The sequence below is a fragment of the Emydura macquarii genome, unplaced genomic scaffold (assembly GCF_026122565.2).
Source record: "Emydura macquarii macquarii isolate MOO-44397 ecotype Brisbane River unplaced genomic scaffold, CSIRO-AGI_Emac_v2 contig_587, whole genome shotgun sequence".
Classification (NCBI taxonomy): domain Eukaryota; kingdom Metazoa; phylum Chordata; order Testudines; family Chelidae; genus Emydura; species Emydura macquarii.
The window spans coordinates 7,916,623-7,938,361 of record NW_027130724.1 but is presented as its reverse complement, the minus strand read 5'-3'; the positions used below and the strand labels follow the sequence as shown (position 1 = coordinate 7,938,361).

Below are 21,739 nucleotides of genomic sequence, written 5' to 3'. Positions count from 1 at the left end.
TGACAAACAGCCCATTATTCACTCCCCCTTTCCTGTGCAGTGGCAGGGAGCAGGAACTACCATACAAGTCTGTGCTGATATTCCAGTACAATTTATTGGCAGACTGGACATCAGCCACAAGGAACTTACCCCCCCCAAAATCGCTCGACAAAGAACAAAGGATTGTTTGTGCCAGCTGTCACCAACGCAAGCTTCTTGGCTAATCAGCATCGTCATCCCAGGCTGAGAAATACCAGGATTCCTACTGGAAGCGACAAAGAGATTCCAGCTGCCAGAATGGTCACTATTGTCTAGAAATAGAGTGCAGACCCATGACCCTTTGCCATGTTCCAATCATTGCTACCAATCTTCACCCCTTTCAACACCCACAGATTTTTCCATGCCCCCACTGCAAATGAGAAATTCTACAAAATTCCCCACAGGAACATTGTTCAGCTGGATTACGGGGAAAAATATGATTCTCTACCGCAGGCAACCCACCTCCTTCTTTTCCCCTTAAGGAAGAAGAAGAATAGCGTGGCAAAAAAAAAAACAAAAAAAAACCCCACACACCCGAGGCCACAACCCACTGCAGTAACAACATTTAATAAAGAGACCAAAGGCATTTGGCCAGGAACATCCTGACTTCAACAGAATAATTGTTTCAAGACATTTAGGTCTAAAAACAAATCATTAAGATTAAGAAACCTCTTCCTCCCCATAAAAAGCAGATGAATCCAGGGTCATGAAGCAAAGGTTCCATTATGATCTTGTTAAAAAGAGGCTGGTTGCCATGAATTACAGTCTCAGAAGAAGGGATGAAGTCCGTGTAACTGCACTATCCAGGCTCATCATTTCTACTTTCAGAAACCATTCCAGCCTCATTCCTTCTGTGGCGAGGGGCGGCCTGTTCTGCCCTTTCATGGGTCCTGTGCCCTCTTCGGCTATGCCGGTGATATGCCTAGGTGGGAGCAGGGAGAGGGTCCGATCCCACCCTCTGCCCCAGGCCCCGACCCAGGGACCCTGTGTGTGGAGTAGTCTCAAAACTGCTCAGTCTATGACTTACTCCCTTCCCTGGGTCACCTGTCCGTGGCCCCACTGCTCACAGTCCTCTTCCTGGAACCAGGTGGGGAGGGGTTCTCCCTCAGGCCTATATGCCTTAGATCCCTAGGCATGCCCAGGCACCCCCCCTTGTCTCTAGTACTTTTTGGGCTGTGGTAGCAACAGTGTCTACTCCAAGCCCCATAGCAGCTCTGCTCCTCCTCTTAACTCCCTTCCAGCTACCCCCAGCTGCCTGACAGGGAGGTTTTTAACTGCTGGGGCAAGCTCTTTGATTGGCCTCAGCTGGCCTAATTGGCCTAATTGCCCTGGAGTAGCCCCAGCTGGATCACCCAGGGAACAGGGATTTGTTGATCCTGGGGCTAAAATAGATACCCTCCACTTCTCTCCTGTAGCCATCAGGTCTGGCCCTGTCACACTTCATACTAACTTAATAGCACTGAAACAGTTCTGTCTAGGCCTTTATATCCTAGCTTTATTCACTTTTAATCCAGTTGGTGCATGAACAGAAAAAGAGAGTAGTAAAAAAAAGCCAAACCAAAAAACACCACAAAAATAAAAACAAGTCTGAAGAAAGCTCAGCTGCTCATAGTAATTAAAGACCCAGGCTCAGACCCTCAGCTGGTGTAAATCATCCTCGCTCCAGTGAAGCTATGCTGATTTATACCAACTGAGGGCCTGGCCTTCCTACAGCACCGTTTTAAAAACCACTGTCTCTTAGCTAAAGTTTAGTTTGGGTAACTACCTTTGAAAAGCAACCCCAGTCCCATGTTTTCAATGGATAGAGCGCTCTTCATTTCCTATTGCAAACTGTCATACAGCGTTGCTGGCTGTTGGTCACGCTTCACCTTTTTGTATATTGTTTGTATATGGGTGGGTGGAAAGGGCTAGGCTGTGGGTGAGAATCTCCAGCAAAGTGACACAGTACACAACAGATACATTTCCCTAAAGTCACAACAGATACATCCAGATGACACTGGAAAGCCACCACCAGTTCTAACAATCACAGCTCCTTGGCTATGGCTTCCTGCAGTTTGGACGATGAGCAAACAAGTTGAGCATTTTGCAGAGAAGCAGAGAAAGGGTTTCTGACTCCAGATTAGAACTGGGGGTCAGGAAGCCGGGCCTTCCCTCAAGCTTCCTGTGTGACTTGGAACAAATCACTCAACTTCTCTGTGCTTCCATTTTTCCATTTGCAAAATGGGAATAATAAACATTTCCCTATCTCAGAGGGGTGTTGCGAGGATAAATTGATTAATGTTTGTAAAGTGCTTTGAGCAGCTCAGACAAAATTGCTATAGGAGTATAAAGCATAATGGATTAGATCCTCAGCATTGATTACACTGGAGCTACCCCAAATTATACCAGCTGAGGAACAGGGCCAATGATTTCCATCTCCCTCCCTAGCACACAAATATTTAACCATCAAAAATATGAATAATATTGTAAACAGCAAAAAGAGAACATTGGCCAAATGTGTGGGGAGGAGGGGGAGAATAGGCGGGGGGATGCAGAGTGGGTAGAAAACTCCAGCTACATTCTTCTTCTGTGACATCACAACAAAGCACTTTCCTTAATGGCAAGGGGACTGGGTTCATTTTTCTCTAAAAAAATGAAATCTTGTGAAAGGTTATGTGATGAAGCCAATAAAAATACAACTGGAGCCTTCTCTTACAAACGTGGAATGTGTTAGCAGGACACAGTGTACTGTAACTGCTTAGCATATGCCACAGCCTCACTGCCAGAGCAAGGGAGTGAAGAGGTTTGGCGATGGTTACTAACCCATTTGTGGGATGTAATTGTACTGATGTATTTCCATGGTAGTGGATGGCTGTGATGATTTTTAATGAGACATGGAGTCTTGCACCTCAAAGCTGATGGTTGAAATACAACAGAGGTCTGTAGTGACTTTTAGAAGGCTGTTTGGTGACTTATGGAGGTCTTAGTCCATTTGCTACTAGATAAATGTTCACACTGCAAAATTTACCACCACAGTTAGCAATTATTGTTTACCTCAGTCGAAGGGACAATGTTTGAATTAGCATTAACAAGACTACTCCCTCATCCTTAGAGCACAAATCTGGATCAGGATTGAGGCACATTGGCAGGGCAAGGGTGAGAAAGTTTATGCTTATAGCCTGTGATATAGCTAGCCTGTGAATACATAAGGGGACAGTATCTCAGCACATTTCTCCAGCACTAAACCTGTCATTTAAAAATCAGACTATCATTCCTAGTGTCATGGCCTTGGATAAGGTTCTTGCCAGTATGTTCCCACACAGATGCTGAGGAGCAGCCAGCTACCAAATAAGACTTACTAGCTAAAGCTGCCCTCCATAGGACAGAGGTGAAACAACAATTTTGAGAGATTGCCTTAAGAGCTGAAATTCGAAGTGGAGTGATTTTACCAAAACAAGCTCCAGTTCACCTTTACAAGTGTAAGGGCTTGTCCACACATGATTAATTACCTCCCTCTAAATTCATAGATTCTAAAGCCAGAAGGGACCACGGTGATCATCCAGTCTGACCTCCTCTAGAACACAGAATTTAGGTCTTCCCCAAAATAATTCCTGTTAGAACTACAGCATATCTTTTAGAAAAATCCAATCGTGACTTAAAAATTTCCAGGGATGGAGAATCCATCACAACCCTTATTAAATTGTTCTAATGGTTAATTACCCTCACTGATCAAAATGTATACCTTATTTCCAGACTGGATTTGTTTCGCTTCAACTTCCAGCCACTGGATCTTGTTAAACCTTGAACTCCTAGGCTGAAGGGGCCATTATTGAATATTTGTTCCCCACCTAGGTACTAAAGACTGTAACCAAGTCAATCTTTAACCTTCTCTTTGTTAAACTGTATAGAGATTGAGCACCTTGCATCTATCACCATTAAGCATGTTTTCTAATCCTTTAAATCATTCTTGTGGCTCTTCTCAGAACCTTCTCTAATTTTTGAACATCTTTCTTAAACTTTGGACACCAGAACTGGATACAGGATTCAGCAGCAGTCGCACCAATACCAAATATAGAGGTAAAATAACCCCTCCCCTCCTACTCAAGATTCCCCTGTTTATACATCCCCTGTTTATTCCTGAATAAGAGTGTCCACCCTTGGAGTTAATCAAGGGATGTTAATCAGATATAAATATGTGTAAACAAGTCCTAAGTTTTCAAAAAATAAGGGCCAAGGATTTTCCAAAGTGACTAGTGATTCTGGGTGACCAACATGAGACACATTAGAATCCTGTTATTCAGAAAGTGCTCAGCACCTGCCCTCTGAACATCAGGCCCCTTTGAAGTGTCTCAAGTTGGGCACCCAAAACCTAAAAAATGTTGGTTTTTAAAGTCTTGACCTTGAAGATTCAAATCTTCCAATTGTGAGCAAAATATGAAATGAGAAGACAGTCTAACTGAGGCAACACACTACGGCAAATAGTAGGCATAGGCGGGACAGGCATCACAGAATTTTCCTCTGAGAATCCAAAAGGGAAAAGCAGTCTGACGTCAGAGCAGAAAAGCCTGTAAGTCACCTCTTTTCTGGAACATCCCATATTGGCAAGATAGCAACACTGCAGAAATATTTTCAAAACATTGGCACCCTCTAGTGTGCATTACCAGCAAAACATCATATGACAAAAATGTATTACTGTCCCTTTTAAATACTACTCTTCTGTACTGTAGTATGTGGACTAGTAACTCGTATATTGTTAGGGGACATTTTCAAACCAGTGGCTGAAATTGCAAAATGAAAAGCATTGTTGATCTGAAAACTTCTTTGACAAACAGACAAAATGTGGCATCGAAGCACAAGATGGAAAGGTGCTTGTATAGTACAGCGGTGGGAGCCACTGAGGTATCTAGTTAAAGAAGTCCCGCAATGACCTTCACCCCCACCCTTGCAATGACATGAAAATGATGGGCTGAAAGATGCTCAAAGGACAATGAAAAACCCTACAATCCTGCCAATTTCCCCTAAAGGAAAATTCCATCCTAATTTCACAATCTGTTAATATACGCATATGACCTACAATCATGATTAAAGCAGAGAATCTATGACAATTTTTGCTTTTTGGCAATTAATGCTCATGAAGGGACAAAATGACCACATTGGGTGAGAAAATCCACTTATGAGCAAGCAAAAGTATCGCATATCCAGTGACAGCTATTTGCCTGTTCAGATCCAGACAACCCCTGAATTAGGGGTTTCCCCAATTTTCATTTAACTGTATAACTGCTGACCAATGGGATCAGACTAAACCATAGCTTCAAATAAGTAGCACTAAATATAGGAAAAGACCACAAAGAGTTCAAATAAATCCTTTCAGGTTTGAAGTTGTGAGGATTCAAAAGCTACAACTGAGGTTCTTTTCAAAGCCATTTAACGTAAGAAGGGCCATACTGGGTCAGACCCTCCCTTTAGTCCCATATCCTGTCTTCTCACAGTGGCCAATGTCAGATGCTTCGGAAGAAACAAACAGAACAGGGCTATTACTGAGTGAGCCATTCCGTGTTGTCCAGTCCAAGTATCTGGCAATCAGCACCTTAGGGACATTGAGAGCATGGGATTGTATCCCTGACCATCGTGGCTAATACCTACTGTTGGACCTATCCCCTCCATGAACTTGTCCAATTCTTTTTTCAACAAAGTTACAATTTTGGCCTTCACAATATCCCCTGGCAATGAGTTCCACAGGTTGACTGCTCATTGTGTCATTTAAATGAAATGAATGTTACCAATATATAGATACAGAACAGAGATTTTAGCAGCGGTTTCATTGCACTGTAGAATATCAAACATGATATTTTCTACTGCTTTATCATCCTGTACATATTATCAAGGCCCAAAGTAATTCATAGTACAGTGCCAATTGCAGACAAATGGAAGCATAGCACAAACCAAAGGAAAGTAGAGAAAAATAGGATTTTCAATACCAGAACTGATCATGACCCATGTAGAGTATCCAGTCTTTGACACTGGGAACCATACTATAGTGCACATTGTTTTGCAATGCTATACTACTGGGAAAAGTTTTTCCTGACTTGCTGACGTCATATGTTGATTATTGAGGGCCTGATCCGATGCCCATTAAAATCAGTGGCAATCTTTCCACTGGCTTCAGTGAGAGTTCAGTCAGACCCTCAGTGCCCTGAAAAACAGGGATTTGTAGCCCTTGTAGTGGATTTAGTGTAACAGTAGATACAGCTCTTAGTCACACCAGTGTCAAACCTTTTTTGCATCTTTCTAAGCTATTTGCCTCAGTAATGTCTTGAAGAATCACATAAAGTTCATGAGAATGGAATATTTAATTACACTGCTTAATGTTTAATTAAATTAAATAGTGCTCAAACTCATCAATATAAAAGCCAACAATCTAAATGGATATAATAACCATCAAGTATGGAACCCAACTACTAAATCATGAGAAGAATGACTGCAGGCATTCAACAGTGACATCAACTGGACAAAGACTTATTAGCAATTTTGATTTCTTCTAGTTGTGAGAGTTCTCAACTATTGTTATCTCTTTCACCACATAAAATATTTAAAAATATACGTGGCAGAATCAAGGGAACTTGTATCATTCTGCCTCCTGAGAGAAAGATGAGTTAGGGTTTGCTTCTCACCTCCCTAGTGTTATCAGACTAGAATAGTCAGTTTTGTGGAAACAATCAAGAAGTTGGCTCTTATCTGGGGAATGAACTCACACCACTGGAGCAGAGCAAATTTGCACCAATGAAAGAGTGGGAGAAGGCAGGCCTGCCTCTCAATCTCTTTTAACAAAGCGTGCTGAGAAGAGGAGGAGTCTGAAGCCTTGTAAAATGCAGGCCTTTTTTGGGGGTGTGACGATGGAAGAGAACAATGCTGAGGAAAAAGGTGCTGGCCGCTATACTGAGAGGAAAACGCAGGTATGGTCCAGAAGGGTTTTACCCTTGGATAACTATCTATCTATCTTAGGTACTTATCTGGCTCTCATTACCATAGTATTTGAGTACCCCTCACAGTCATAGCTGTATTTATCCTCACAACACCTCTGTGAAGTAGGGAGGGACTATGAACCCCATTTTACAAATGGGGGAACTGAGGCACAGACCGACTAAGGCCCAGATCTTCAAGCATATTTAGGTGCTTAATTCCCAAGGATATATGGGAAGTTTGTGGCAGATCCAGGAATTAAACCCAGGTCTCCCAAGTTCCAGGACAGGGCCCTAACCACAGGCCCATCCTTCCTTTCAATATGTAAAAGAACTTTGAGAACTGTACCCACCATGAGTACTCTTGGGAGACCTGATTTACATGGACTTTACTGTCTAATGGCATAAAAAAGTCTTCCTATATCGCACCACTTCTGTGGTGGACAGGACATCCTGCTTCAGCACTATGGTTGGTGGCACACCTCCCACAGCACAGAAAGGTTTATTCAACTAATATAATATATTTATTACATGCACGTATAATCGGGTGACCAGATGGCAAGAGTGAAAAATTGGGACGGGAGTGGTGGGTAATAGGTGCCTGTATAAGACAAAGCTCCAAATATTGGGACTGTCCCTATAAAATCGGGACGTCTGGTCGCCCTAACGGATAAGGTCATTGTCATCAGCACCTCGGTGCCAATCTTTGCAAAGAACCTGACTCTCCTAAATTTAACAGAAGTGATGCTTTTTTGAGCATCATTAGTTTGAAGACAAAAAATTTTGCATACTAAATTCTGATACAAGGAAAACAAGGACTGTTCTAACTCCTAATGGATCACCTCACTTAGCAAACTTTAATCCCCAAAAGATAGCAGGGACTCATGACAGGAAACTGACACACCTTGCCTCCAAGCATCACCAGTCGCCGAACTACATTTCCATCATTCTATGTTTCTGTTTTCCTTTAGCAAGATATTGGTCATTTTCCCTGCCTGTCTCTTTGAAATTGTATCTAAATCCAATGTATTTCAATTTAACTTTAAAATTGTCCCTATTTTTCCTTCCCAGATAGCCTCTTGGCACATATCTACATGACAGTGTGATATGATAAATGCTTTATCAGCATGAAGTTTAGAACCATCATATTACTTGCAAGTGGTGAAGACTTGAGTGCTGCAGGTCATTGTAAACTAATCTAAGATTTGGGGGCAGAATCCCAATGAAAGGATGAACAGGACAAAATGAATGCTGATTAAGATGAAGTACAGTACAATGGTACATAGCCCACCTTTGACTGCTATTAGCAAATATTCCCAACAGCCAGAGATGGGACTCTCTCAATGGGGAGAGCTCTAAGTTACTACAGAGAATTCTTTCCCAGATGTCTGGCTGGTGGGTCTCACTCACATGCTCAGGGTTTAACTGATCACCAGATTTGGGGGTCGGGAAAGAATTTTCCCTCAGATTGTCAGAGACCCTGGGGGTTTTTCACCTTCCTCTGCAACATGGGGCATGGTTCATTTGTTGATTTGAACTACAGCAAATGATGGATTCTCTGTAACTTAAAGTCTTTAAATCAAAATTTGAGGATTTCAGTAACTCAGCCAGAGGTTATGAGCCTGTTACAGGAGTGGGTGAGTGAGGTTCTGTGGCCTGCAAGGTTTAAGAGATCAGACCAGATGATCATGACGGTCCCTTCTTGCCTTAAATCTATGAGTTTATCCACTAATCCAGTTTTAATGATTACTGAATCGAGACGATCAAACTTGTTAAAAAAAAAAAAATCAAGGTTTTCTATTGCAGCAAAGTGCAGCCAAAAAGAAAAGATTAGAGATGCCTCGTAGGTTTCCCCAAAGCTCTAGAAGGAGACCTGGGAATGATCACATTTGACAAGTTTGGGTTTTACTTACTAATCCCTGTTTTGGAGCGGTGACACTGCCTCATTTGTCACATTCCCCCTTCTCTTCCCCCCCCGGGACCCCCTGAAGCTCTCCTCTTTTCCCTAAGATCCCACAAAACATTAAGCCTCCCTCTAAGAATGTTGTCATTTTTGAGCCTCACCCTGCTGGAGATTTCGAACTGTCTCAGCACGGTTTTTAAATAGCAGGCAATACACTGGGGAAGTTCCTCCACAGTGCACACAGCCCTCCATGCTTAGGGAGCTAAGGGGACAAGTCTAGAGCCTGGACTTGTAGCTTTTAACTAGCTTTTTAAAAGTTATTACTGCTTTTAAAGCAACTCTGACATGCATATTAGCCCAGCTTGCAGAAACGGGGATTTACAGCTAGGCTTATTCAAAACAAAAAATAGTGACACGTAGTGGCACAGAAGACAAAGCCCTCAATAAGCTACCTTTGTGCCATCAGGATTGCACAACGGGGCCGAGTGTTTCCCCAGCATGGGATTATCCTGGAGTGATGTAAAGCTGCCAACCTTTCCTGACCCTTGGCACAGGGACCATCAGGGGCCGCTGGGAGTGAAAGACATTCTAGGGTGAGGAGAGGGCAGATTTGGAGTGCACTCAGTCCTCTGCTGATCCCTGACCAGTAAAATGGTCCCATTCTAGCCAGTGCAAGTTACAGTAACCATGTGGCTGCTCTAACTTGTGCCAGGGGCTGGTTTGGCACCACGATCGGGAAGCAGCAGCTGAAAATTGCACCCAAAAGAATAAGAAAGGAGTCAGATGTTTTTACTTTATCAAATAAGGGGAGAACAAAATACCCCTTAGCAGCTCAATCAATTGTTATAATAACTGCAGGAGAGAAGTAAAAAGCCACTTGATCACTCACCCATATTTTGTGCTGAGGATCCCACCCAGGGAAGATCCAATGATTACTCCCATTCCAAAGCAAAGTCCAAGCTTCCCTAACGCATCCACACGCTCAGCAGGCGTAGTCAGGTCTGTAATGACCATCTGAGCACCTAGACGGGCATTCGAAGAAACAACCAGGTAAGAATCATTCAACTAACAGAAACACATTCTGGGGTCTGAATGATAAACATGCTCCTTGAGGTGGCCATGCACCCATGCAAATGACAGAGCTCTCCCAGAGGTCAGTCCTTGTAGCACTCATGCAATGACCCACAGAATGGGAACTCACCCCAGGACCTCTTCACCTCAAGCCTCTATGCTTATGTGAAAGGATTGAGGTGCAGATCAACAAAGAGACTAAGGATATGTCCACAGTGCAGTTAAAAACCCGCGGCTGGCCCATCCCGGCTGACTTGGCCTCATGGGGCTCTTTAACTGCAGTGTACACGTTCTGGCTCGGGCTGGATCCTGAGTTCTGGGACCCTCCCACGTTGCAGGGCCCTAGAGCCCAGACTCCAGGCCAAGCCCGGATGTCTACCCTACAATTAAATAGCCCCGCAGCCTGAGTCACCTGGTACAGGCCAGCAGTGGGTTTTTAATTGCAGTGTAGACATACCCTTACACGCTAAAGACCTTTTGTGGATCCAGTATTCAGGAGAAGGAGAAGACACAGAACCTCTTATGTGGACCAACTGCTAAAGGAGGTGAAAAGCTCTGCTGCTTTAAACCAGCTGAGTAACCCATATTAACATGGTGAGGGTCTTTGTTCCCACCCAGCGATACTCCACGAGCAATTCACATTTACACCAGCTGAGCATCTGGCCTGATGGTTTTTACTGGACACAGATGGCTGGAGCAAAATGGAATGGAATGGGGGGAATGAAAGTCATTGCACTGCAGCTTGCCATATCTGACGTATTCACTAATGCTGACATGCAATTTGCTAGGACATGTGTGACTGCAGGTTGTTCAAGATTACTCCAGGAAAGCTCTTGCGTGAGTGAATGCAGCTGAGAAATTTGAAATAGCTGCACTACAGTGAAGGACATGTGCAGTTTATTTTATTGATAGTCGATTCCATTAGAATGAATTCTGATCTGCTAAAGAGACACAGCTCTTAACGCTGTAATAAAAGAAGGGCGTGGAAAAACCCTCTCACCCACTGCAAATTGCAATGAGTGGGGCCAGGGAGCTTTTGACCTCCTCTCTGGGAGTAGAGGGGGAGGAAAGGAAGAGAGCTGCTCAACTGCTGCTGTTCCTTTAACAGGAAGGCTGGGAGGGAACAGAGACGCTCAGGCATCATTAGTTCTTTGTCTGAGAGGGTGTGGGCTGGAGCAATTATGCTTTTAACAGAAATAGGGGCAGGCAGGAACAAAATAACCTGTGAGATGTTGCTCCTCAAAAAGGATTGGGGTGGGATTTAAAAGAATAGGCCCCAATGGACAGAAAGCCGAGAGCCTCATGCACATCCAGGAAAGCAGTGGAAATGGGGGCTGCAGAAGGAGAGGTGCCCCTAAAGGCATTCATTGATTGGGACGAATTGGTTTATTGGGGGAGGAGGGAATGAAGCTACATGGCTTTGTGGGGGACAGTAACAAAGTCAGCTTACAGCTCAAGCAAGTGGGTGTCAGTGAAACTTTTCAAGTCTAAGTAAAAATGATAACTATGATTTGCACTTCTATAGCACCTTTCATAGGAGGACCTCCAAGCACTTCACCGACATGAACAAAATAAGCTTCGCAACACCATGGTGTCAGGAGGTCAGCATTATCATCTTCCATTTTACAAATGGGGAAACTGAGGCATGGAGCGGCTAAGTGACTTGCTCTACCTCACAAGCACATCAGTGGCGAAGCTGGGAATAGAATGTAGGAGTCCTGCTTCTTAGCCACCTCCTCTAACCGTTACACATGCGGCTTCCTGTTCTTAAAAACAAACTACTCAGAGATGGATTCTGCAACCCTTCGTCATATTAGTAGTCCTACTGACTTTAATGGGACTACTCATGTGAGTGAGAATTGCAGGGTCAGGCCCTACAAATGGCTTGGAAGATACTGAACCCGATATTTGGGTCATCTTATCACGACATTACCTGGTAGCCCATGCATGAACACGGATGGAATTCTGGACAAGAAGAGAAGTGGGACGCTGGTGGAAACTGACAGTAGCAGAAAGAAGGCAGATCCAGACAGAGATGAAAATGTTAATGCAGCTCGGGTGCCAAACTGGTCAGCGAACCTAGCATATAAATTATGTAGCGCTTTAGAAATGGAACGGTTTTAGCAATAGTAAATGCTGTACACACTCAGGCTGGCAATGCTGTCCTGGCATCCCATGCTCCCACACACCTTGATCAGATTTTTCACTTTTGAAAACCTGACTCCAATTGTGGGTGCCGAGAACTTCAAAATGTGGCCCAATGAGAAGTCTGAAGCTTTGTCTGGACTAGGTTTTAGAGGGATGATGTAACACGGTTTCAGCTAACATAGTGCCCAATGCGTTCTAAAATTCTGTGCTAGAGTTTTTGAATATGATGGTTAAAATGTTTTAATTCTAACAACACACCTTTAAATCCTGGTCTAGACAAAGCCTGAGAGTGCAGTAGAAACAGCTATTGGTGACTAGACATAAATTACCACAAACTAGGTCCTGCTATGCTGTCTGTTTAAAGGGTTCTATTAATCTTCATTTGGATTTTTGGATGTTTGGATTTTCTACTATGGTTATCAAATAATTGCAATCCGGCATAAAAATTAGTTCTGTTAAACTAAAGAGGCAGAGAGTACAGTCAGGCTTGGCCTAAAGAAAAGTCATGTCAATTTAACTAAGGGATTATTTTAAACTAATTTACATTAAACTGGTGCAACTTTGGTTTTGCTGCTGTTTGTAATCCCTGGAGACCAGTTCACAAGATGATCTGGAGTTCCTTTTTTATTTTTTAAAGAAAAATAATGAGCAGGTTCAATGCTTGCAACTTCACACTAATTTTAAGCAAAGTCATCCAGATACAAGGAAAACTGACAATCTCATACTCAACTCAAATGTTTCTGAGGTCTGAAAAAAATGCGGTTATGGGATTTGTTGGTTTGGGTGTATGTTCTTGTGCACCTCTCTATTGTTTCCTCATTTTTGCATTTTAACTAAGATATCGCATTCCCCTTTATATAGCTACTTCCACAGCGGAACAAACTGTTCTCACAGTACCACCCAGGGGGAAGTTTCAATCTCAGATTTGCACAGCAAATTTTGTATTCCATACAGCTACTTTGATTTACAGCAGTTAAGAATCTGACCCTAATTAGACTCCTGTTCCCCTCATCACTGCAGGCATCTCCCACTGCCATCAGTTGGGATTCCACTCAGAGAGAAAGAACAGAACTTCAGAAGTAAGACCCACTTCTCACGGATTTAGACTAGAATTATTTTCCTCCAGCTTTGAATATTTATAGAAAAAAATCACTTGAATTGTGCTACTAATACCACCTCAACCAGCACCTTGTAGATGAGAAGAAATTCATTACTGGACTGTATTGCTAGGGAATTTGATTATTATTATTATTAATTATTTGTATCCTGTTAGCACCACTGTGCTAAGCAACCTACCCAAGGTCACTGAGCAGGCCAGTGGCAGGGACAGGAACAGCACCCAAGTCTCCTGCATCTAAGTCCAGGGGGCAAGGCACTCTGCCTCTCCTTTTGTGCATCTCTGAATAGGAATAATCTACTATCTGCTGTATATTCTCCATCTCCCTATTAGGTCCTTCAAGGCCATCTCATCTTCCATTTGGAGCAGGAGTATATACCCCACATCAGTATTTTCCTGCAGTTGTTCAGAGGCAGAAACTCAGGAGGACCTTAAGTCTTCCCCTGCCTTCCTTTCTCTAAGGCTGTTTGAGCTCTAAATGTAGAATCCTGATTCTAATCTCACTGACACCAGGGTAGAACAGGAGCAACTGCACTAAAGTCATTTGCTGTGATGTAGTGCAATGCCAGTGTAAATAAGATCAGAATCAGGCACAGAAATTCTATAATTCCCACTAGCACTACTAATTAATAGCACTGATTAATAATATAAAAAATGCCAAGTTACACTCCTCTTCTGGGTTTCCCAGTCCTGCTCACGTGCATAAAGCTACTCATATGAGTAAGCGTTTGCGGGATTTAAAGCATTAGATCGCAAGCTCTGCAGGGTACAAACTGTATAAATGTTTTTGTTTTGGCTAAGCACATTGTCTGGGCCTGAATAATCAAATTTAGAGAGATAACTAATACAAAAGCCATTTATTTGTGACAATATTCTTAATTAATATTTATTTCTCTGTAGCCTGTTCAGTAAATCCAGATGGCTTCTTAAAATATTTCCCCAAGATTCAGAACTAGGAATAAAGTAGATTTATTAAAAAAATAAATAGCTCTGATCTTCCCCAGGAATGGAAGGTTCATAAGAATGTTTTTTATTTACCTTCCAAAAATAGGACCTCCCAGAAGTTGCAGAACACCAAAGGTTGTCTGGAGGTAGCCAAATCCAATTGAATCCAATCCCAGGCTCTTCGCCAAGTACTAAATAAAGCAGAGAAAAATTAAGCGAAGAAAAAGAAAAAGAAAGCGGAGAAAAAGGTTGTCTGGAGGTAGCCAAATCCAACTGAATCCAATCCCAGGCTCTTTGCCAAGTACTAAATAAAGTGGAGAAAGAGTATGTTACATTTCTGAATGTTAAAGACCTTAATGTTAGTAAGTACAGGACTACAATAATAAGTGTTCATGTGCTACAATGCCAAATAAAGCAACAGTGCTTGAAATGCAGCATACGGAGCATGAGGAATATAGAGGTTATTTGATAAAAACCAAAAGTCCCTGGCCCAGATCATCAGCCAGGGTACATCCAGAGGGCTCCACTGAAGTCACCAATTTACATCAGCTGTGGGCCTGACTCTATCTTTACACTCTTGTATGCAGTGCTGTAGCCGTGTCGGTCCCCAGGATATTAGAGAGACAAGGTGGGTGAGGTCATATCTTTATTGGGCCAACTTCAGAACTTCTGTTGGTGAGAGAGACAAGCTTTCAGGCTACACACAGAGCTAAAGAAGAGCTCTGTGTAGCTCAAAAACTTGATTGTTTTTCTCACCAACCGAAGTTGGGCCAATAAAAGATATTTCCCCACCCACCCTGTCTCTCTGTTTTTACGCTGGCATTTTGAGGCAGACAAGGCAGTTTTTAACCAATCAGCTAACGCTGAAGGGGATGATTTTACTTTTAGATAGCCCTCCTGTGCCTTGGGATATGACGTGCACGTCACTCTGAGCACCACACACAGAAGAATCTTGGGGTCAGATCATCACGCCACACTGTTTAAGCAAGCAAGCTGGATTAAAGGCAAACGCTACATAAATAAAATGGCATCTGTACTCCCAACCCATTACGGTACCAACACCCCTCCACATCCCCAACTTGATCTTTTCTACCAGCCCAAGAGATAGAGTAAAGCTGGAAGCACCCTACCTTGTGCCCAAGGGACAGATGCTTCGGACTCAGGCTTTTGCTTTTTAATGTTTAATGTGAACTTAACATAACATTTTGAAGCCTCCGAAGCACTTAATACTTCAATCTGACACTTTCACCAGCACTAAATGCACTAAACACATTTTGTAAATGAGAATCACCTTGCATGGCCAAATGGAGTATCTTGGAACACTTGTTACAGTGCACTGGATAAAATGAATCTGCCTAAAAATGTACATATGTAGAAAGTCACTCGAAAACTACAGCAAACAAATTCCTTCTTAGAGCCAGGCCAATATATTTAGCCAGCAGTTAATATTCCAATGTTAGTTCACCATCTTTGGATATTTAGAGGGACATTGTTAACTCAAAACATTTTACTGTCTGGACAAATTTACTCACTACAAGCAGTATTCTCTACAATTCTCAGATACAAGCAGTATCTGAGAATACTGCCACTGAAAGAGAGTAAAGCAAACAGTATATCTAGCTCAAGTATTTCTGTAGGTTCACTCTTTATATTGGAGAGAGCTTGGTGAATAGTCAGCATTCTTTCTCTGTGGATAGTTAGTTTTACTTCTTAGTTTCATGGCCCAGCATGATTACATCAGCTGCCCACAGACAAGCACTAAGAGACCATGCAACAGTGCAGTCACTGTTGGATTGGTTTATGAAAGGAAGGAACAGGTGGATTGTCTATGGAGACACAGAGAGGGCAGAGAACATTCTCAGCAGGTGAGAGAAGAAAAAGAAAGAAAAGAAAAAAGAAAAGAAAGAGGAATAGGAAGAAGAAGAGCACAGGTAGCTGTGAGTGGAGTGAGAGCTACATTTTTACTTGACAATATCCCTTTAAAGTGACCTGCAATTTGACTACTGCAGCATCCTCCAGTCTGGCTTTGGCAACTTTAACCTTGTGCCCCCTCTTGGCCATTGAAAACACTGCCACAGAGATTGTCTTCTTGACTCATTGTTCTGATCACACCAACACCACTTTTGAGACCCTCCCTTGCCTCCCCCTCTTCCACCGCATCAAACACAAATTTCTTGGCCTTCCATCCAGACATTCAGCCCTGCCATAATTAATCCGTCCGATTATCTTAATGCAACCTCAATCCCCACCTCCACTGGGACAACAGTGCCAGCTGCAACCTTCCATAAACTCTACCATATAGCCCCTGATATGTGTGAGAAGTACCCTGCCAAAATCTGTAAAGCCACTATTGTATCACCCTTCAAATCCCTCCTTAAAACTCACCTCTTACATGGCACCTACAGAAAGCTGCCGCTTGAGAGCCACTAGACAAGTGGCATGTTGTGATTACAGCTCCTGATTGGCTTATTACACCTATAAACTATACACAAAGCAGTCTATGCTAAGCTATCCTGTTATGGTTACCTTATGTTCCCTCCCCATGCCGGTTTGTTAGTTTACCTACCTATTGCAGCTTGTGTTGTATATTATCTCTTTGGGGCAGGGCCCGGCATAATGCACCACAGATACGGTGGAGGCCTCTAGGCACTACTGCGATATAAATAATCATCTGTGATATAAATAATCAGATGCCTTATGTGCATCTATCCACTTATGCCATGTGAAAGGCCACTGCATTCAGTGACATAAACTTTCTCCTGGTCGAAGTCTCCTCTAATACTGTTGAAAAATTGAATAGTCTGGGTTGAAGGAAAGAAGCGGTCTGCTCTTCTACAGCAGGCTCAAATGGTACTCACTGGAATGATCCCAATCTGCATGAACAAGCAGGTTACGTCCACGGCTGTGATCAGATAGGTGAGCTGGATCACCCGTTGCCTTTGGATCATATTTTCTGGCTTGTTCTGGTCCTGCAAAATCACTCTCTTGAATTTCAGTTCCTGTTTCTCTCCTCCAGAGCTGGCCCCTTCATTCATGCTGCCTAGGCTGGAATGTAACCTGAAAGGGAACTTTCACCTAGGAACATGAGCTCATTTACATAAGTCCAAAAGTCATATTTGCAGTTTGAGGCTTAAGAGGCTGAAAGCTGCTGAGTCATTGTATTTTGCTGAGGTTTTGTGGGTTTTTTAAAAATTACTTTTAGTAACGGAGACTTTCTATGTTAATCTTTGATTCAGGCATTAGAGTGGATCAAGGATGACCCCTTTGATTACAAGAAATCATGTTTCTTGTTCTAGATCTAAGATTTAACATTGGAATAAGAGAACTGTCATAGAGTTGGATGATAAGGCTATTTTGAAAATCCCAGCAGAGCTGCAATTGAACTCAGTACTAACCAGCTAAGATCACAGAGCACAACAATCTCTCACTTCTTAACTTTTACTGAGTCAGCACATCAAGAGTATGTTAAGTCACCACTTTCTATTCAGCTATTTTGGCTTCTCTAAGTGTTGGCTCTTAAAAAAATAAATAAATAAAATAAAAGGCAAGCCAAAATAAATATGATTAGTATTTATTTTTAAAAGTTGAAAATGAACATGATGTTGAATCACATTCAAGCACTGAGTCTTTGTGCTACTTTTAATGGATCTGTACAGACACTGGACCAACCCCTGCTATCATTCAGATATAACTGAGGTATTCTGCAGGACCAGACCCAATGGATCTAAAAGGGAATATAAGGGGCAGAAAGCCAACAACTCAGAGCTTTGACTCCAATGAATGAGTGCATTTACTTCATGCTTTGAAGGTTTCAAATGGCTGATCAGCTGCAGATGCTCTTGTGCTGACTTAGTCCCAGCTGTACCCATATACTGTAGTTAGTCACATATGCCATATGTGCTTGTTATTATTTAACATTTATATTATCATGGGGTCCAGAGGACCAGATTTGGGATCAGTGACCATTATAAATGTTAAGGCCAGAAGGGATCACTGTGATCTGCTTACTGTGGGGTGCAGCCCCCAGGAGGCATAACGGGCAGGCCAATTGGGCGAGGTGGATGTCATATAGATTAAGATGAAGACTTTAACAACACATGAGGAGATTGAAAGACAGGTGACTGTTTCATTTTCCTGATGGAAGTTCAAGTTTTCAGAAGGTCTAGTCTGACCTTCTACATAACACAGACCATAGAACTTCAGCCACTGATCCTGCAGGAAGCCCAGGTCCCCACTGTGGTAGGAGCGGGATAAACACAGAGTCTACAAACACTCTCATCTGACTTCACTGAAATCAATGAAACTATCAGGATTGCCAATCCCAAGTGTTTGAAATTCAGGAGTCAGGTCCCAAAAAGTCAACAAGATTGTCTTAAAAAAATCATGAGATTTTAAAAACAATAAGCTTTTGGCCTCTTTTTATTTGCCTTCTGGTTTCTGAACCTGTAGGGGTCACACTCTGAAGCTTTTTTCTGCAAGGAAGGCTGGAAATTGACCTCAAGTTACCTGACTCCAGGACTTCTGGAGGCTCTAAGAAAAATACCAAATATTGCAAGGCTCATGATAAACAGTGACACTGGCACATCAGTAAAGTGACACATGTGGCTGCAGGACTGGCTCCACAGCGGATGTCAGGGTCCTTCTATCACAGTGCTTAAGTTCTGTGGGGGAAGCAGATTGTAAACTCTTTGGAGCAGGGCCCATCTTTTTGTTCTGCGTTTGTACAGAGCTAGCACAATGGGGTCCTGGCCCATGACAGGGGTCCTAAGCATTACAGCAATACAAATAAATAAATAAAGGGGGGGAAACCTGTGGAGGTTTCATGTTACACAGGGAGGAGTTTCCATAGTCAGAGAGCTCACAGTAACACCATATTTTGCAAAATGAGCTGCAGCATGAATCAGCTGAAAGCAGCACAGAGAAGAGACATGTTTATTGACTCTGAGATTGTAAACTCTGTGCTCAAGTAGATCCAAACCCCTATAAAACCTGGATCACATTTGTCACTAAAGATTAAGAAGGATTTACTTACAGGCTGACTTGGTTTCGGGGAAGATTGGTGCTAAACATTCAACTCATCTAAGCATGAAACAATGGGTTCTTCAACAGCTGAATTTCCTGCAAGAAACTGAGCAGCAAATAGTGTAAAACAAAACTTCCTGGTTTATGTGAAGAGACAGGGGACTGTGAACAAATTATCAAGCACTCAATAGAAGAGTAAAGTTAACAACAAAACTCTATCTTAGAGGTTTCGAGACCATCAGAAATCCAGTCCAGACAAATAAAATGGAACTGCGTACAGGAAAAGTTGCTGATCTGCAATTAAAAATCTTCAGTGAGCTGATTGAGCAGCATGTTTTTAAATTGGCACTGAAAAAAGCCTCTGTAAAGGCTACCAAAGGAAGTGAGGAGTTGGCCACACACACTCCTACTTCTTCCGCCCCTGTGCTCCATACTGCAAAAGGAGAATGTATGCCTTCTCCCTAAGGGCCTGCATGCACTTTGGATTGACCTGCTCTTTACTGGCGCTAAGAAAGGAACTGAGTGAGATGCCAGTTGCCATGTTTAGCCCGTGGATCCGTATCTAAGGAACTGAACTCTAAAAAGGGAATGCCTGAAGTTAAGCTCTGAGGCCCAGATTTTTAATATTCAGAACTGATGATTTTGGCTGAGGCAATGAATTGAGGAGCAGAGCAGCCCATAGGGGTAGTTTGACTTCTATATTTGGGGGAGGCAAGGGGCTTAATATGATTAATAACACGTGTAAGTCTAACGTCTGGATTTACCAATTGTTAGTGGTACTTAAATTACAGTGTACTTGAAATCACAAATACAGTTTATGTTTAATTACCCTTGATTTTTTGTTTTAACATAATTATTTGCCATGTTTACCAGCCACCACGTAAAAGTCAACATTAGCATGTAAACAAATACTTGACTAAGTATTTCATGTAACTGTGAATCACGTCTCCCTGGTTTTAGAGATACATAACCATGCAATGCACACACCAAAAAAATCCATCGCAAAAGCCTGTCCCCTTTGCCCATCTGCCTCAGCACATTCCACTCACGTTTAATATTCCCTGTTCACTCTGTCACTCCCCTGGGCTTGACACCATCCATGCTGTACACTGCACAGACGCGTGGGAAGCAGCTCAGATCTTACGTTCCCTTGCTACAATGTTATGGGGGCTGATTAGAATGTGGCCCCTATGGCTAGATGCCTGTGTTTTTGGGGCGGCTAGTAAAATTGAAACGGCTCTAAATTGGAGCTCTCCTGTGAGGGTCAGGAGCTGCTCTCCTGAACTCCTCTTAAACAGCCCAGGTGGGGAAAATGGTCTGGACGCACAGAACGCCTGGCCTTGCTGCTCACACCCCCCACCCCCGCCCAATGTTCTTCCATGGGATTGGGGAGGAAGCAGGACCAAAAGGAAGAAGAAATCTGGGTGCCTCCCCCTCCCCTGTGTCACCTCTGCAACTTAACCAGTTTGAGGCAGCAATGCCCCCCTATGCCCTCCCCCATCTCTACCCATGGAGCAGCTGCTCTGTGTGGCACGTTCCTATTTGAAGTCAGAATAAGTTACAATGCACAATGCATCAGAAGCTACGGCTTATCAGTATGATTATCTATGAATCTGCTTTACTGACGCAAAGCCTCCAGCCCCACAGGGATGATGTGGTGGACCCATAGCTCTCAAAAGGATGTGTGATTTGATGGTCTATGTTCTTTTTCCACACAGCTTTACAAGGGAAAGGAAGGGAGCATCCTGCCCTGATCTTCAATATCTAACACCATTCCAGACAGCGTTACTAGACCACTTCGTCAGTAGATGGAGCACTTCACCCAGTAGTAAATTACAAGTAGGGGAGATGGCAGAGATAACAATCATACACCGCCTCAGTGGAGAAGGCTCTGCAAGTCAGTTAAACAAGCATACCTAGCTCCTACTGAAGTGCAACAGGCAGGGCCCACGCATAATATTTTCGGGCCCAGTACAAACTTGTAACATGGGCCCCCTCCCACACACATAATGGGGGTCACAGCCTGGGCTGGGCACCCCCAGGGCCTCCGGGCCCCGGACAGTGTACCCTTCCCCCCCCCATGTGGGGACCCTGGCCACAGGGGTGCACTCACACAACTGATGAGATGACACAGCTCCCAGTATTGTTACATTCAGGGTTCTACCTAGCCTTCCTCAGGTCTGCTCTCCCCTAGCCTCCCATTCACAGTCTAGATAGTTTTACTGAGGGTTCAGCAAAATCAGAGTTTGCTGAAAACAGAAAACAGCACTGTGAGGAGGAAGTGGGGTGGGGAAAGGAGGGAGCAGACATTGGGATAGGGATGTGGGGTTGAGAGAGAGGGGCTTAAAGAACTGGCAGAGAGTCTGGTGCATGACATTAAATCTTTGCTGAATCAATTTGAGGGCTGAAGCTCCTTGTTTTATTTATACCCACTCTACATTTTTCACAGTGGCTACACATATAGTGGCAGATTCATTTTCTGATTTCAAACCAACTCTGTTGCTCTTTAAAGGTCTGATCTAGAATCCAATGACATCAATGGAGAGAGTTCCATGGGCCTAAAGTCTCTTGCTATGT

At 43.1% G+C, this 21,739-nt stretch overlaps 1 protein-coding gene across 2 annotated transcripts in view; it reads right to left on the bottom strand.

Moving 5' to 3' along the window:
- SLC22A18 (solute carrier family 22 member 18) overlaps positions 1-19,253 on the bottom strand; it is an 84,802-nt gene extending 65,549 nt beyond the window's left edge. Inside the window, exons 1-5 of one of the 2 annotated variants that reach the window (XM_067540616.1) lie at positions 19,173-19,253; positions 16,999-17,197; positions 14,234-14,331; positions 11,864-12,009; positions 9,749-9,881 (exon numbers count right to left, since the gene is read on the bottom strand). In XM_067540616.1, the coding sequence (XP_067396717.1) occupies positions 9,749-9,881; positions 11,864-12,009; positions 14,234-14,331; positions 16,999-17,197; positions 19,173-19,210 (614 nt within the window). In that variant the 5' untranslated portion in view covers positions 19,211-19,253. Of the gene's footprint in view, positions 1-9,748; positions 9,882-11,863; positions 12,010-14,233; positions 14,332-16,998; positions 17,216-19,172 lie in introns of both variants that reach the window. The other variant, XM_067540617.1, reaches the window with a different exon arrangement.
- Between the last annotated feature and the right edge of the window lie 2,486 nt (positions 19,254-21,739).